Genomic DNA, 18468 nt, shown 5'->3' on the forward strand with positions numbered 1-18468 from the left:
GAAAAATAAATAAGCATTTCCTTCTCCTAAAATCAAATTATTAAGGTAAAACCTGAGTTCACACTTTCGCTCCCTTTCTATTTTCGATTCGTTCTCCTTCGCACTCTCGCTCTCAATTTCATTCATGCTCTCGATCTCGATCGTGCTTCCAATCTTGCTCGTGTTTCGCTCTTTGAATCTCTCCCTCATTTTAACAAACTCTTCTGTTTTCTCTTCTCTCGATCACTTTTAGGGTTTGTTACTCTCTGTTTTGAAGTGAGTCTGACGAAGAAGGAGAAGAAAAACCTTTTTACGTGTTCTTTACTACAACAAATTCGGACTGAGGCAACCCTTTAAAAATGTTGCCTATAATAAGGAAAAGTGTTGCCTTTGATAAAAGGCAACACTTTTTGACAAAAAGCAACGCTTTTAGGGGGGTTGGCTATACGGCCGTTACCTTTGGTCTAAAGCAACGTTTTTGTGTATTAAAGGGAACTCTTTTTAAGGCAACCTTCAATAAACGTTGCCTTTTCTGCAAATAAAGCAACTCCGCAAAAGGGTTGCCTTAGAGCACCCAAACACAACGCTTGAGATGAGACGTTATGGCAACACTTTTTACGAGTTGTATTTTCTAATACATAAAGCAACACTTGTCCTGAGTTTTTTAAGTTGCCTTTTCATATACCTAAAGCAACACTTGTGCAAGTTTTTTCTAGTTGTTTTTTCATATACCTAAAGCAACCCTTGGCCAAATTTTTTTAGGTTGCCTTTTTCATATACCTAAAGCAACACTTGTCCAGGTTTTTTTAAATTGCCTTTTTTATAAACCTAATGCAACACTTATGTAAGTGTATTTGCAGTTGTCTTTTTTTAATACCTAAAGCAACACCTTATTGAGTTTCTCTTATGTTCTCTTTTTTAATATCTAAAACAATATATTTTTTACCTTTATTTATATGACATTTGAAGGATATATAACACCCACATTTGAATAAGCTAATAATATATATTGCATATATATAGAAAGGTCTACCAAGTGCCAATTACATACTTGCCAAATTACTAAGTCAAATAAATAATAAATATAAGTAAGCAAAATACATGTTTTTCTGATGATGAACTTAAACCAAAAAGAAACTAAGTTTTCGACTTGAAACCAAAAAGACTTGGTGCTTCACCATTGCGCCAAGAATTGCCTTTATATCTTCAGAAAACTTCATCCAACAATAAGAAAGCTGCAGTCAAATTTAAATGAAAAAAAATTATAGTAAAAACATTAGCTATACAATAACATGTATACTCAAGTGTTACAACAATTTAGCACACATATACCTAATCATGATTTGGAATATGAGTCGATGGAGGAGAATGCCGAGGAACTAAATTTGGATCTTGTGCACTATTTGCAGACGATTGCTTAGATCGCAAGAGAGAAAGCGCTTCATCAACATTCATACCAGGAGAAGTTTGTTGCAGCATAAGTTTCACAATATCTTCTAATCCTTGCAGTCGTTGCTTATGGTCATCTAATTCAGTTTTTAAAGCTGTTACCTTCTCTTCACTTTGTTTTTTTATTTCATCTATTTCTTTATTTTTCTTAAGAGAAGCTTTTGTAACAGTTCTTCCAAAACATCGAACTCTTCCTGGATTTTCTTTACCAAAAACTTTTTGAAATGCATTAGTAGGAGTTTCTCCAGCTTCTTGGAGATCATCAAGTTTATCCTATAAACGCAAACAGCCATAAAATAGCAGTCCATGATAGCCATAAAACAGGCATAAAATAGGCATATAACAGCAACTAAATCAGTCATAAAGCAGCCATGAAACAGCCATAAAACAGTAACTATGATAGCCATAAAACAGCCATAAATTAGCAGTCCATGATAGCCATAACACAGGCATAAAATAGGCATAGAACAGTAATTAAATCAGTCAGTAAGCAACCATAAAATAGCCATAAAACAGCAACCATGACACCTATAAAACAGCCATAAAGTAGATACTAAAACAACAACCACGATAGCCATAAAACAACCATAAAATAGCAATTAAAATAACAATCCATGACAGCCATAAAATAGCTGCCATGACAGCCATAAAATAGGCATAACATATCCATAAAACAGCAACTAAATCAGCCATAAAACAGCAACTAAATCAGCCACAAAGGAACCATGAAACAGCCATAAAATAGCCACAAAGTAGATACTATAACAACAATCATGATAGCCATAAAACAGCAAAGAAAATAGCATCTATGACAGCCATAAAATAGCATCTAAAACAAGAAAATTATAGAGTAACTTACAATAACAGCCTGTGTTTCTATATCAAGTGTTTTCCCTTTTAGTCCATTCCGAGTTGCAACAAATATTTCAGCTTGATTTGGTTCCTCTTTGTTCTCTTTTTTCTCACACTACAGACCAAGATAACAATTACAAAGTTATAACATACTAAAATTAGGGGGAAGTAACGAGTAGAGAATTTTAACTCAAACTTGACCTTACCAAATCAACACGCACTCTTGCAAAATTGATTGGTCCCATTTTATGCCTCCATTGTTGCTTCTTGCGATTTTCAGAATTTATAGCACACATGGCCTATGTTTAAAATAAACAATGATGAAAAAAATATAAAAATTGAAAAAAGTATACTTGAACATATCAAATAATAATAATTGAAATTCCCTAGCTCACTTTGACAGTTGGAATACTCCAATATGCAATTAGTTTCCGAAATTGTATTTCTGGAATTTCCAAAGGACGATTCACCAACATATTCTCAATATTTCCAGAATATGGTTCAAAATGCTTCTTCTTGATTCTTGTTTTGTAACGCTTCCATGCTCCTTAAACACCAGTCATCACCCATAGCTTTGAAGATTTTGGAAGAATGAATTTTGACTACAAACACACCAATTTCATCATATCATATGAATAAAAAGATTATTAACATATGGCATAAAATAAAGATAAATGGAGCTTACATTAATATACTTCCAAATGCGCTTTTTGATATGCTTAGGCACAGCTTTCCAATTAGTGTACATCAAGGTAATAAAATCACTATTCCTTCCCATTGTTCCAATAAAATTAGTTAAATCCTTCACTCTTTGAGGAGTTGGCCCCACGGCTGCTCCCTGATCAAAAGTCACTTCCTCCCTTTCTTCCCAAGTTCTTGCATAAATCTTTAAGCATCTTGTTTTTCCACGAGTCCTTTTAACCTTTGAAGTATCTAAATCAAAAATTCAGAAATAGTACAAATTAAAACCAAAGACAGTCGTGAATCATATATGGAGAGGGAAATAAAAATTGAATAAGTATAAAAATTGAACAAGTATAGAAATTGAACAAGTATAAAAATTGAACAAGTATAGAGATCGGAAAGGGCATTAGCACTTTTCAGTTTTTGTCATAGAAAAAGCAATTACATGAATCAGAATTAGTGGAGCAATTGGTAAAGAGCGATAGAAAAAGCAATTACATGAATAAATGCATAAAGTCATGAAGATATATGTAAATCAAATTAGTGGATTTGGAATTGGATAACATTATAAAAAGTATATTATCTATACAAAACACATACACACACAACACCAAGACATTAGATTAGACTTGTAATGCACTTATGGGTTCTGTTTAGTTTTTGCATAGGAAGGCATGTTTGTCCTATTTGCTGGTGCATGTACTCTGTCACTATCATCAAGTGGTCACAAATCTTTGGAAAGATTCATGTGTGTTCATATTTATTGCTATAATAATAATAGTAAACCTACACAACTATAGTACAACCATTTGCATTAAAGGACAAACAATTCAACTTAAATCATTATTCTATAAAGTTAATGTCTGTTACTCACCATTCATCAACAGTTACTGATCCATTTCTCACATACTGGGCAAAACAAAACCAATTCAAATCTAAAACTAACTAAATACATGTCTGATGTTATCAGTTACCATTATGCGCTGTCATTCATCTGAGTTTTCATATCAAGAATATTTAGAACTTAACTAGCATGCATCTTAATTGCTTCCAATTAATATAGTCTCTATATAAACATCAAAATAAACAAACCCTGCATAGCTACAAATTAAAAAAGAATAACTTCTAAGAATAATTATCATCAATAGTCCACAACAAAGAATTAAATTAAAACTCGAATTTCACTCTAATAATTAATAACTGATATTTTTTTGTGACATGTAATTAAAAAGAAACAAGAATTAACAACATATAAAGATAGCAATAATCAAATGAAATTAGTAGTGATCATCAGATAACACCAATAATAATATTTTGCCTACAAAACCCTTTGAATCCATGGGAACCAAACTTCTGCAATTTTCTATCTATTAATTAAAATAACCATTCTTCTACATCATATCTATCATCAAATACAGCTTCTCCTAATTTGCAAGTACAAAGATCTAATTCATATCAGTTTTTTTTTCCAATGGGCACCACTACAGAGACACTAGTTGGAATAGATTGAAGGATTGAATTAAACGGAAGAGAAAATTAAATAGGTAAAACAGAGAGCACAAGAAGAAAACTAATTACTTGGTGAGCTACGACGGCAGAAGCATTGATCGGAGAGAGTGAAGTTGCGAAGAGGAGGAGGTGAGACAGGGGAAGAAGAGGAAGAACGAGAAGGGTTTCTCAAAGGTGACCGCGTACTTGGGGCCGAGACAGGGGAGGAGAAGCCGTGGAGCAGCGTCCGTGGAGATGATGACCACGAAGGAGAGCACCGCGCCAACGCCTTTGAAAGGGAACACCGCCCCGTCGCCGACAGCACCGCGAACGAGACCAGAAGTTGAACGCCGGGACCTCCTGATGCCGTTTGTGTCCCCTTTTATGTTGATTAGGAAAGTTAGGGCTTATGGTGGGTGCTGGGCATAGTGATGAACTTACTGAAGCACTCACTAGAAATGATTTAAGGAAAACCAAAGGTCTTTTTTTTTTTTTTTCTAAGTTATTTGATTGGAAAGTAAATATTGGGGAGAATAGGATGAAAAGTTTCCCTCTAAAATTTTTAGCTATGAATAATTTTAGGCAACTTTTTATAAATATTATTTATTCAATTTTTTTTATAATTTTTATAAAATGTTGTATTTTTATTTAAAAATGTTGTCTTAAATATTTTATATTGTAACATTTTTTGAGTGTTGTTTTAGATATCAAAGACAACAATTTTTGTGGGTGGCCAAAAATTTTGTTATCTTAGCCTTATTCAAAAGTAACACGTCAAAAATGTTGTCTTTGCCTATCTAAAGCAACTATTGTTAAATGTTGCTTCGAATAAGGGTTACCTTAGGCCAAAAATGTTGTAGTGTTTCTTATCTAATTTTCTGCTTTATCACTAAAATTTACAATTTACTTGAGTTTTTCTCTCTTTTTCGTTGTTGTTTTTGAATTTCAGTGGTAATTTGTAGTTTCGTTGACTCTTTTTGTTCATGTGATGAATTTATTTGGTTCACTTTCATTGTGCATCATAAACCTATTAGTTCTAAATTTTTTGGCTACATGGATGGATGAAATGGAAGGATAAAATTTGATAGCAGAATGAAAGAAAATGATACCTATTGTGTGATGAGGTATTATACAATAGACACTGATGATAAAAATTAGGGTTAAGTATGATTTTGATCCCTAAGGTATAGGTCAAAAATTTTTTTCGTCCCCAACCTTTTTTTGTATACAAAATTGTCCCTAAGGTCCAACATAGTTTTAAAATCGTCCTTCGAGACCAAAATACTTTTCTTCTTTTTCTTCTTCATCATCACAACATCTCTTCTTCTTCATCACAGCATCAGTAACAACAACAATGGTGCCAATTACTCAAACATCTCATATATATGAAACCAAAGAGGAAAAGAATCGCAACCCGTGCTTGGTGCCAATTGCTCTATCAATTCTAACTAGAGGTCCAGAAGCCATGAATACCATAACTAGTTTTCCAATTATTCAAGAACACAACCTGCTTCACAGCTAAGAAACAACCCAACAAGGCAAACATCATAACCAACTTCTGAACCGTCACATTCTTCATCTTCACAAGACCTTGAGAGATAAACGCCAGCAAGAGCCCCACCACGGAGATCTTGGTTTTGGACTCAACGAAATCAGCCATTGACTCAGCGAGTGGCGAGAAATCGCCCTAGTCCATGGGTTGTGAATCCTTGAAGGAATGGTTGGGGGCAATGAGGCAAATGTGTGGGAGGGCGTTGACGCCAAATTGCGTGAATGAGAACTGAGATTCCTTGAACTTTGATGTCACAGAAGAAGAGCTTAGAGCGCCAAGGGTGGGAGATGTTGTGGTTGGCGATGAAGGAGGAGGAGACGATGGAGAATTCTTGGTGGAGTTTGTGGAGGCGTAACTCTATCTTGTCGTGGAGCTGGACGGCGTCGAAGAAGATGACGATGGAGTAAGGGCGAGGGGTGGCGACAGAGGTGAGGAAGCGGGACAGGGACTGGTCGTTGAGGCAGATGATACCCGATTTGGATTTGGATTGAAGGGTGGCTACGACAAGGAGGAAGACTAGGAAGAATAGGAGGGTGGGAGGAGGAGCCTTGGCAGAATGGGTTGTGAGAAATGGACGAAGGAAGGGTTTTATGGGAGGCTCCATTAATGGCTTCTTAGGTTCTTTTTTCCTCCATTAATGGCTTTTCTGTTCTTTTTTTTTTATTTTATAATTTTTTGTTAGGGGTAATTTGGTCTAGAAATTTAAGTTTTAGGTTTGAAAGATGATTTTAAAACTACGTTGAATCTTAGGGACGATTTTGTATGCAAACAAAGGTTGGGGATGAAAAAATTTTCGACTTATACCTTAGAGACCAAAATCGTACTTAACCTTAAAAATTATTATAAAAATTGTATGCGCAAGTCTGAGGCTCCTATGGCCTTTATACAGTACTTCAAATGGGTCTGTGTTTCATGCCAAAATTTATAGGCTTCATTCACCATCTTGTGACATTTTACAATGTTTTATTAGCTAAGTACTCCAGATTTTTCTAGAATATCATAATTCATAGCAATAGATTCTAAAAATTTTTAGTGGCAATCCATGACATGAAGCTTTGAGACTTCTCCTTGCAAACTTTAATTTATAACATTGCTTGAAATTCTCCTTTTCTAACTTTGAGCACCAATGTCTATTAGTTGTATTAGTAGTGTGATAAATTTGTTTAGCTCTTTGTCTATATAGACATAGATATTAAATTCATATGCATTGTGAATTATGGCATTGCAATGAATTCATAACATGGATATCTGTTTTATATCAATTTCTAGTTGAGGCCCCAAACTGATATTCCAACTTAGAATTATAATTTTGGCATTGCAGTAAATTCATAACATGGATATGCATGAGTTTTGGTACGTTCAATTATGTATATTTCTTAAATGCTATCTCATTCTAATATACTAAATGCATTTGAAACATTAGATCAGCAATCTACATGTCTGGATTTAAGTGTAAGAGATGCAATAAATTTTACTCTAGCAAGGATACATATTTAGATCTAACTGTGACTTTTGGCTTGAGAGATTACTCTGAAGTTAAATCAGCTTGAACGGAGCTTTTCAAGTATAAATAGATTGTGATTCAACTCTGTTTACATAGGATAACTTTGTTACGTATAATAACTTATAACTCCATGATTCTGTATAATATTTTCATATGAGGCATAAATATATTTGATGAGCAAGTATGTTGTGTTTAAGTTTAGAGTAAATTGCATAATTTGCAAGCTGAAGAAAGAACAAGATGTTTCTTTTGTTCTTTTCGGGCGATCGGAAAGTAAAGAAATGGTTAATATATTCAAGATAATTATGTATTTACAAAATACTGTCTTAATTCATCCTATCGAATTTTTTTTTTGTCGATAAGCTCCAATTGTATCATAGGAATTACAAAAAAATTCGTAGGTTCGAATCCTACTTGGGGAGGTTTGGTTCATTCTGAATTCTTGAATTCGAAATGAAAGGATTGGGTTCGCTTTGACCGTTAAAAGTAGGTCGTTACTTATTGTTCTATAAAAAGTCTTAAATCATCTTGTTCTTGACTAAGATAACATTCTCTAAAATATAAATAGTCTAATTAATAAGTTGCATGTGATTGTTATTAATCCATTCATTCAATTTTGATCTTATGTTAATGGCTAGATGAGCACTTAGAATATTAAATATTTTTTAAGGCATTTTAGACATTTAGTAACATTTCTCTAAAATATAAAATTATAATGCCTTATTTTGCAACAATAGTATAGTAAAATGCTCCTTATTTTAGTTTTTTTCCTTTTTATTTTACAGATATTTTGAATTTTATAATGTCAGTTAGTCATGAAAAAGAGTTGGATGCTCAAACCGCAAACTTCTGAAAAGTGCTTAGATGGGTTAGAAGAGTTTCTTGATTTTTCATTTCATAATACAGCTAGGGGTGTGCATGGTTTAGTTTTTCCATAAACTAAACTGAAACTGCATTAAACCATTTTAAATGGTTTAGAAACTGAACCAAACTGCTTTGTCACATAAAAAACTGATTTTAAACTAGTTTACAATACAGTGCACCAGTTTAAACTAATTCATAAAAATAAAACCAGTTTTAATTAAAAAAACCAGTTTAAACTGGTTCATAAGCTAAAACTAGTTTTAATATATCAAAGAATAGTTTTTACATTATGTCTCCCTCCCTCTCTCTCTCTCCCCTCTCTCTCTCTCTCTCCTTCTCTCCCTCTCTCCTATCTCCTCCTCCTTCTCTCTCTATCTCTTCTCTCTCTCTCTATCTCTCTCTCTCCCTCCTTTTTTCCTCTTCGCTTCTCTCTCTCCTTCCCCTATTCCTCTCTCTCTTCTCTCCTTCTCTCTCCCTCCTCTCTCTCTCCCCTCATCTCTCTCTCTCTCCCCTTCCCTTCTTTCTCCCCCTCCACTTTATTTCTCTCTCCCTTCTCTCTCTCTCTCTCTCCCTTTTCTCTCTATCCTTTCCCATGCTCTCTCTCTTCTTCTCTCCCTTTCCCTCTCCGCTTCTCTCTCTCCTTCCCCTATTCCTCTCTCTCTTCTCTCCCTCTCTCTCTCTCTCTCCTTTCCCTTTTCTCTCCCTCCCCTTTCTGTCTTCCTCTCTCTCTCTCTCTCCCCCCTCTCTCCCTTTTTTCTCTCTCTCTCTCATTCCCTTCTTTCTCCCCTTCCCCTTTATTTCTCTCTATCATTCTCTCCCTCTCTCTCCCCATGCTTTCTCTCTCTCTCTTTCTCCTTCCCTTCTTCCTCTCTCTCTCCTTTTCTCTCCCCATTCTCTCTCTCCTCTCTCTCTCTCTCTCTCTCTCTCCTTCTCTCCCCTTCCTCTCTCTCTCTCTCTCTCTGTCTCTGTCTCTCTCTCTCATTCTCTCTATTTGTCTTTCTCTCCTTCTCCCCCTCCTCTCTCTTCCTCTCTCTTCTTTCCTTCTTTCTCCTTTTCCCTCCTCTTTCTTCCTCTCTCTCGTCATCTCATTCTTTTTTTTCTCTTCTTCTCTCTCTTTTTTCTCTCCTCATCTCTCCCCTTCCCCTCTCTCTCCTCTTCTCTCGAAGTCTTTGCTTCTACTATAAACCCCTTTATTCTCAGAACTTTTGTCACATACACCACCGCCACGCTCTGTCACAAACACAACTACACTCTCCCTCCTCTCTCTCCTCCCCTTCTCTCTCCTCTCTCTCTCTCTTCATCTCTCCCCTTTTCCTCTCTCCCCTTTTCTATCTCCTCATCTCTCTCTTTTCTCTCTCTCCTTTTCCTTTCTCTCGCTTTAGAGTGAAGAGGGAGAAAGATAGAGAGAAGAAGAGGAGATAGAGGAGGGGAGAGAGAAAGAGGAGAGATAAAGAGAGAGAGGAGAGAGAAAGGGAGGAGGAGAGATAAAGAGAGAGGGGGAAAGAGAAGAGGGAGAGAGAAAGAACTAAAGGAGAGAGAGGAGAGGAGAAGGAGAAAGAGAAAAAGAGAAAAGGAAAAAAAGGAGAGAGAGAGAGAGAGGAGGGAGAGGGGAGAGAGAGAAAGAAAGAGATATGGGAGAGAGAGAGAGAGAGAGAAGGGAGAGAGAGAGATATATATGGGAGAGAGAAAAAGGAGGGAGGGAGAGAGAGAGAGGAGGGAGAGAAAGAAGAGAAGGAGAGAGGGAAAGAGAGAGGATGGAAGGGAGGGAGAGAGAGTGGGAGAGGGGAGAGAGAGAAGAGGGGAGAGAGCAGGAGAGAAAGAGAGAGAAAAGGAAATGAGAGAGAGAAGGGGGAGAGGAGATAGAGAGGAAAAAGAGTGAGAGAGAGAGAGAGAAAGAGAAGGGAGACAGAGAGAGAAAGAGAAAGGGGAAGGAAAGAAGAGAGAGAGGGAGATGGGAGAGAAAAAGAGGGGAAAAGGAGAGAGAGAGAGGATGGGGAGAAAGAGGGGAAGGAGAGAGAAGAGAGGGAGAGAGGAAAGAGAGAGAGAGAGAGAGAGAGAGAGAGAGAGAGAGAGAAAGGAGGGGGAGAAAGAGGGAAAGGAGAGAGAGAGAGGAGGGGGAGAAAGAGGAAAAGGAGAGAGAGAGGGTGGAGAGAAGGAGAGAGAGAGAGAGAGAGAGAGGGAGGGAGGGAGGGAGAGAAGGGAGATAAGGGAAAGAGAGAGAGAGGAGGAGAGAGAGAAAGGAGAGAAGGGAAAGAGAGAGAGAGGAGGAGAGAGAAGAGGGAGAGAAAGAGGAGAGAGAGAAAGAGAGAGAAGGGAGGGAGAGAGAGAAAAAGAGTATGAAAAAACTAATTTTGGAGTTTGAATAAAACCAGTTTTAATTTGGTTTAAAACTAAACTGAACCATAAAAACTGGTTTTTTAATAAACTGGTTTTCATAAAAATTATGGTTTCAGTTCAATGTTTTATTTAAAAAAACTGATTTATTTAAAATAGTTTCAGTCAGTTTTAATTCAGTTCAGTGAAACCAGTTTTTTTTTTTTTTGCACACCCCTAAATACAGCTGAAGGAGCTAGGATTCTATGTCCTTATAAGAATTATTTTTGAAAAAACCGAGAGGATATTTACGAGCATTTAGTTTATGATGCGTTTGATAAGGCTTACAATAAGTGGATATTTCACAGAGAATATGGATCTTCAAAATCAGCGGAGAATGATAGATTTGAAATACATGATAACTTAGATAAATAGTTGGAAGAGACCTTTATGATGTCGAGGTAATTTAAAATGAGTCAGATGAAAATGAAAATGAAGAAGTGCCTGATGAAGAAACTAAGTTTTACAAGTTGATACATAATACTCATCAAGAATTATACCCGGGCTGTAAAGATTTTACAAAGTTATCAACCATTGTTCGTTTGCTCCACATAAAGAACCTTCATGGTTGGAGCAACGTATCATTTAATATATTGCTACAATTACTCAATGAATTGCTTTCCAAAGGCTCGTGCCTTCCATCAACATATGAAGAATATAAGTACATCATCAAGGACTTAGATTTCAGTTATGAAAAAATTGATGCATGTCCAAATGACTGTATATTGTATTGGAAGAAGGTTAATGAATATATTACTTGTCCAAAGTATGGTGCTTCTAGGTATAAAATGAAAAAGGTCCAGATTGCTAAAAGAAAAGTTTCTTGTAAGGTAACTTCTCGACCAATTTCAACAAAGATTTTGAGATATTTTTCCTTGAAACCGAGAATAAAAAAACTATTAATATCTTCAAAAATTGTTGATATAATTACGTGGCACAACGAAGGTTGTAAAAATGATGAAAAACTAAGGCATCCAGCAACTCACCAGCTTGAAAAACTTTCAATTTGTTATATTCAGATTTTGCATTGGAGCCTCGAAATGTGAGGATGAGTTTAGCAAAAGATGATTTTAACCAATGTAAAACAATGAGTAATAGATACAGTATCTAGCCGGTGGTTCTGACGATATATAACTTGCCTCTATAGGATTGCATGAAACAACATTCTATGATGTTGTCTTTGCTTATTCCTAGTCCTTCTTTTCCTAATTTGTTTCTTTTAAGATTATTCTATGACAACTTTAGACAATATTAAAGGAAAAAATCTAATTTGTTTATTAATTTTTTCTCATTATACCTTGTATTTATTATGAATTTATTTTTTCAACGTATATAAAAATAAATAAATGGTTACATATTAAAATATAAAAATGGTAAATAGTTACTATAGCTATAAATGTTATTAAAGATCTATTATAATATTTTCTTGTTGTTAACAAAGATCTTTTGTAACATTTTTGTACGTGTTGTATAAAATATCTATTATAATATTTTTTTAAGTGTTATAAAAAATTTCTATTGTAATATTTTTTTAAGTGTTACAAAAAATATCTATTGTAATATTTTTTTAAGTGTTATATAAAATATTTATGGTAATATTTTCTAAATGTTACAAAAAATATCTATTATAACATTTCTTTAAATGTTACCATATGCATTGGTACTGTTGTATATAATTCATCAAAAATAAAAAGAAAAAAAAAAGCAAAAGAAAAAAATAGAAAAAGAAAAAGAAAGTAATAAAAAGGGGACAAAAATGTCCCAAAGTAAAGTAATAATAACAATGCATATGGGTTGTGATAAAAAAAAAAAAGGAGAATGCATGAGTGTGTGAAAAAGTGAAGAATGAGTAATTAGGTTTGCTCTAAATAGTATAAGTTGTCATAGGTTAAGTGGAAAGTTTAAGTTAATCAAAGATTCAACTTTCAAGCTCACTTGACCATATGCATCCTTACCTTGACCCTAGCCCTATTACAACCCATGGATAAGTCCTCATGATATTTATATGCATGCATTGAATAATTGTTGATTGTTAGATAAAAAACAAATCTTAGAAAGCACGATTAGGGGAGAATTGAGTGGATCAACCCTATACACTTGAGCGACTAGAGCGGATACACATCCGGTGAGGGTTCGATTGCTCAACTATATATTTTTACCCATGATCATCTTTTTCTTGCAAGTTTGTAAAACCATTTCAATAACTCAAATCAATTGTGGATTTGATCTCATTGAGATACCTTTAGCCCTTATGTTCATACAAGATTTCTTAGGAATTGATTTATTTTGACCAAGTTGTTGCATTCATTTAGATAGATTGCATTTAGATAGATTGCAAATAGATGGTTTGCATTGAATAAATGTTGATACCCTTTGTCTCTTTCTTGAGTTTAGTATGAGGACATGCTTAGTTTAAGTGTGGGGAGGTTTGATAAACCCCAATTTTGTGGTTTATCTTGTGTTGATTTTAGGGAATTTTATCAACTTATCTCACATTTATCCAATGAAATAGCATGGTTTTGTAATTCTCCCTAAATTTGTGCATAAGAATGAAAACATGCTTTTTAGGCCTTAAAATAGCTAAATTTAATTCACTTCAATTCTATTCGATGCCTTGATGTGTTTGTTGACTGATTTCAGATTCATAAGACAAGTATTGGATGGAAGAAGTGAAGAGAAAAGCATACAAAGTGGAGAATTCATGAAGAAATGAGCATTTGGAGTATTCAAAGCGACGCGCACGCGTGACAGATGCGCACGCGTGAAGAGGTGCATCGTCGAAGGCGACGCATACGCGTGACATGACGTGTACGCGTGACAAGAAAAAGCCAGACGACGCGAACTCGTGACCCATGCGTATGCGTCACAAGCAGCACGTGACCTCATTAAAGTAAATACGCTAGGGCCGATTTCTGAGCTGCCCAAGCCCAAATCCAACTCATTTCTGAGGCTATTTGATGCAGAATTCAAGCGGGGTCAAGGGGGGAGCAATTAGATTAGCTTAGCATCATGTTGTAGGTAGTTTTCTAGAGAGAGAAGCTCCCTCTTCTCTCTAGAATTAGGTTAGAATTAGGATAATTTCTCTTAGATCTGTATTTAATTTCTTGTTTTCTTCTTGTTTTCCTCTCAATTTCTTGTTATTACATCTTTGCTCTCTTAGTTTTCTTGTCAATTTTCCTTTTATATCACTTTTATGTTCATACACTCTTGTTAATTTTCATTCTCTTTAATGCAATTTATGTTTTATATTTCTTTGATGTTTAATTGAGGTTTTATTGTTATTCCTTTGTTTTGGGTAGTTGTAGATTTTATTATTCTTGCAATTTTATCATGTTTTCCTTTTATGCCATCCAAGTGTTTGACAAAATGCTTGGTTGGATGTTAGAGTAGCTTTTTGAGCATTCTTGGTTTGGAAAGAGAAATTAGACAATCTTGAGTCATTGATACCCAATTTAGATTGGTGATCTAGAGTTGTTAGTTAATATTATTTCCATTAACGTCAATCTCTTGCTAATTTAATTAGTAAGTTGATTAGGACTTTTGGATTGAGATTGACTAGTCTTATTTGACTTTCTTCGAGTGTTGGATATGACATTGTACCTTCTCTCGTTGGAGATGATGAAATAGGATTAGCTCTTGTTAATTATTGTATTATGACTAGGATAGAAAGTCTAGATTCTCAATCCTTACCATGAATGCCTCTTTTTAGTAGTTGTTATCTTTAATTGCTTGGTTCATTTTCTTGCCCCTTTTTACCAACCCAACCCCTTGGATACTATAACCAATAATATGCATACCTCACTGCAATTCCTTGAGAAGACGACCCGTGACTAATACTCTTGGTTATTTTTATTGGGTTGGACTTGTGACAACCAAAAATAAACTTTGATTGAGCATTACTTGTCGGTTTGGAACTATACTTGCAACGATGTTATTTCCTCTAACCGAGAAGAAATTCTTAACCGACGGTCTTGCTCTTTCAATTATATGTCACATATCCTAATTAGTTCATGTAGTTAGCAATTTAGGATGAATTTGTTTTCATCAAACTGTTGTTCAAGCGAGATAACTTTCTCGAGAATCACAAGAACACAAGTAGAATAATGGTCATACTCCCGTTCCACTGAAATTCATAAGATTAAGAACGAAAATAATCCTTAGAATTAAACCAATACATTAATTAAAATAGAAGAATAATAGTTCTAATCCATAAAAACAAACAGAGCTCCTAACCTTAACCGAGAGGTTTAATTGCTCATGATTTTTAGAGAAAACAGGGTTCTAAAAAATGCGAAAAAGAAAAGATAATGTTCGAACCCTTTTGAGAGGAGTATCTTTTCCCTTTTATACTAACCTAATTTGATACGGAAATAAAATAAAATAAAATAATAAATTCTAAGACTAAAAGATATTGTTTGTGAATAAAAATTACAAAGAGAAAATAAAGTATAACTAATAAATGCTAAATCCACTTGAGAAGCCCAAGAGTGGGTGATTCGGACTGCTTGGGCGTTTAACGCCCTAAGGGAAGCAAAGTTGCACACGCCTGAGGTCCCTTGCTGGTTGGCGTTTAGCGCATAGGGAGGGTGCTGCCAGCTTTTTCCTTTTCAGCTCCAAAGTCCGCCAAATTGCTTCAAATTTCATGCTGAAATCATAAAAACACTAAAACAACTCAAAGTAACATCTAAAAAGGATTTTTGCACTAAAATCAAGTAAAACTAAATAAAATCTAACTAAAAACAACTAGAAAATACTAAGAAAAAGGGTACAAGATGCTCACGCATCAGTGGCGACAAACAAGAGGTGGTGATAATGAAAGGAAGGAATGATGAGGCGACAACGATGAGCGGCGAATATGCTACTAGAGCTGGCGATGACGTTGCTGGTGGTATTGACGATTTTGTGGACACAGTGACGACGAGGAAAGATTGATTGGAGGAGGCCGCGACGTTGATAAGAACAAGCGTAGAGCAGGAGGGGCCGATGTTGTTGAACGAACGCGGTGCAAGATGCGACAACGTTGAGGCGGCAACAGTGACTAAGTGACAATGACCAGCAATGAGAGTGAGTGAGGGTGGCGGTGGCGAATGGTGGCATTGGGGGCTGACAGCGAGAGAGAAAGAGAAAGGAGAGAGAAGTGAGGTTGCTGATGTTGCACAAACGGAGGGGAAGGGTTTGCAAATTCGAATTTAGGGTTAATTTTACCGGCGAATTTATCGTTGAAAAAATCCACCGATAATGCATAGCCTGTGACAAAAAATTTCGCGTTTCATTTAATTACCTTACCATTGGATTTTTCCGCCCCTAAATCCAACGGTAATGATCATGCTAATTTTTTTTCTCTCTAATTATTTCCAGCAGATTTACCGTCGAAAAATCGAATCTAAAAGTAACTTTTTTGGCTGACAAATTTATTAGCGAATCTGCCGCTAACCTCCGATACTAAATCCGACGGTATTTAGCGTTTTTTCTTGTACATCATATTAAAGATGTAAAAATTCACCGTTGAAGGAGTTTGAGAAAATTAAACATGAGAGAATAATTACAATAGAAGCTCAAGAAAACCAAATGAGATTATCACAAGTAGGGGCGGAGTTTAGCTTGGCAATGGGGCCATCCCCCCTCTCCCCCCCCCCCTCCCCCAAAAATTTTTTTTAAAAGAACTAATATTATTACAAAGGAATAAATATAACTCAATTGATTTATGTCTCACACTTTTATATTAGACTTGTGGGATTAATTTTCGCTTTCTATGTATATTCAATCATTTTTAATTTTAAACATTAACATTTTGGACTTGACTTCAATGGGCTTTCACAAATTAAAGACTTTATTGGCTTATTTCATACAAATTAAAATCTCATTCTCATTATCATTTATTATTCTCATTATCAATAAGATTTTACAATTTTAATGTTAAAATTAGTTGTAGTAAAATTAATTTCTTTTATTTGTATAGTTATTTTTTTATAATAACATCTTGGACTTGGACTTGAACTTCAATGAACTTTTACAAATTAAAAATCTTATTGACTTATTTATACAAATTAAAATCTCATTCTCATTATTATTTATTATTCTCATTATCAACTAAATTTTACAATTTTAATATTGGAATTAATTATAGTAAAATTAATTTTTTTTATCTATATAATTATTTATTTTACAATTTTAATTCTAAAATTTCTAAAGTATTTTATAATATCTGTCTACATAATTATTTATTTATTGTCATATTAATAATAAATTTAAAAATAACTATATTTATAAATTTTATTTTAATATAAATATTATTATATAATTTTTATGTTACAATTTTTGCTCCTAATTTTTTTTAAGTTCCGCCACAGATCACAAGTGAAATAGAAAACTATAAACTAATCCCTCTAACTAGCTAATTATACACACATGATACATATATACAGAGGGCTAATTAGGGGAAGGAGTCTAAGTAATTACTCGTGCTTGTCTCATAATCTAAACTAACTCAAACAAATATAGCACACAGGTAAAAAAGACCTTGAAATAGTCTATTTTAGTTCTATGTTTTGAAAAGAAGAACAAATTAATATTTTATTCCTAAGTAATAGATAGATGAATAGATGTAAACAAGACAAACAGTTTAAAAATAAGGGTAAAAAAAAAATAAATATAAATAAAATAAAGTATGAATTTTATTCGTAACAATATGGTTTGAAATTTTATTTATGGGAATTAATAATGAGTGGTTGGTTGTTTTAATTGAGCTTTAGCTTCCAAATCTTTTTTGACAAGGAGAAAATCTATCTTATGATCATCCATTAGTGGTAACATTAATTAGTGGCGAGTAAATGTGGCAACATGTGAATGTGAATTGTGATGTTAGTGCGTTGCTTACTTGCTTTTGTCCTTTGGGAACTCCACCATCCCAGGCTGTTGCCAGTACTCAGTTTTTAAAATTTTTCATTTTCTGCCTTTTTAATATTTTCTTGAGAAAAAATAATTTAAATAATTAGATATGAATTTTCTTTTACCCAAAAGGATTAGATATATAATTAGAACATAAATGTGATGAATAAATAATTGACTAAACTGAAAGAGGAATATTGTACATTTATGTACACTATTTTTTTTTACATAAAATTTATTTATTATGTGTCCTAAAAATATATGTTAAAATTATAAAAGAAAAAAGTCTTTTATTAAAAATATAAAAGATTCAAATTTTTAATACATTTATTTGTATTCATTACTTTTAAGATACATATTAGTTAAACTCTTTTATATATCTATTAAATTTCTAATGTTAACACTTATTTCTAAAATATATTAAATTAATTATTATAATTAAAAAATTATGAATATTGAATATATAATAATAAGTTTACTTACTTATTTATATATTCTGTGTGTTTTTTTTTCTTATATATATATATATATATATAGGATTTAGATCCTCTAAAGTTTGAATTTCACTTTAGAGAGTAAAGTGTGATTTCTTACCATTGATTTTATAGGTGGGACCAATAATAAATATGAAAGAGAAACTATTCAAAGGTAGAAGATCATACTTTACTCTCTAAAATGAAATTCAAACTTTAGAGGATCCAAATCCATATATATATATATATATATATATATGTGTGTGTGTGTGTGGTATATTGTGTCGTGCAACAAAATATATATGGTGTATTGTTATTTTTTAATTATACTATTAGTTATCCATGGCAAAAATGGTTACTCA

The 18468-nt window shown here is 33.9% G+C and overlaps 1 protein-coding gene across 2 annotated transcripts; it reads right to left on the reverse strand.

Moving 5' to 3' along the window:
• Nucleotides 1–965: 965 nt before the first annotated feature.
• LOC112750863 (uncharacterized) lies at nt 966–4930 on the reverse strand. 2 transcript variants are annotated; one of them, XM_025799759.3, is made up of 7 exons: nt 4543–4930; nt 2966–3213; nt 2676–2882; nt 2487–2579; nt 2288–2395; nt 1312–1701; nt 966–1214 (listed from the first exon to the last, which is right to left on the reverse strand). In XM_025799759.3, exons 3-6 carry the CDS (start codon nt 2754–2756, stop codon nt 1312–1314), a joined length of 672 nt encoding a protein of 223 aa, XP_025655544.1. In that variant the 5' UTR covers nt 2757–2882; nt 2966–3213; nt 4543–4930; the 3' UTR covers nt 966–1214. The 2 variants fall into 2 exon arrangements, with proteins under 2 accessions (XP_025655544.1, XP_072073014.1); XM_072216913.1 differs by having other exon boundaries at nt 966–1193; nt 4543–4927.
• Nucleotides 4931–18468: the final 13538 nt, after the last annotated feature.

The sequence above is a fragment of the Arachis hypogaea genome, chromosome 15 (assembly GCF_003086295.3).
Source record: "Arachis hypogaea cultivar Tifrunner chromosome 15, arahy.Tifrunner.gnm2.J5K5, whole genome shotgun sequence".
NCBI classification, from domain to species: domain Eukaryota; kingdom Viridiplantae; phylum Streptophyta; class Magnoliopsida; order Fabales; family Fabaceae; genus Arachis; species Arachis hypogaea.

Bases quoted from the DNA above. Each gene is read 5' to 3' on its own strand.
- LOC112750863 (XM_025799759.3), bottom strand. From the start codon at position 2,756: ATGTTGGTGAATCGTCCTTTGGAAATTCCAGAAATACAATTTCGGAAA. The intron at 2,580-2,675 runs GTGAGCTAGGGA...TTTTAAACATAG, and splicing joins GGAGTATTCCAACTGTCAAA to GCCATGTGTGCTATAAATTC. The intron at 1,702-2,287 runs GTAAGTTACTCT...TTGCGTTTATAG, and splicing joins TAGAAACACAGGCTGTTATT to GATAAACTTGATGATCTCCA.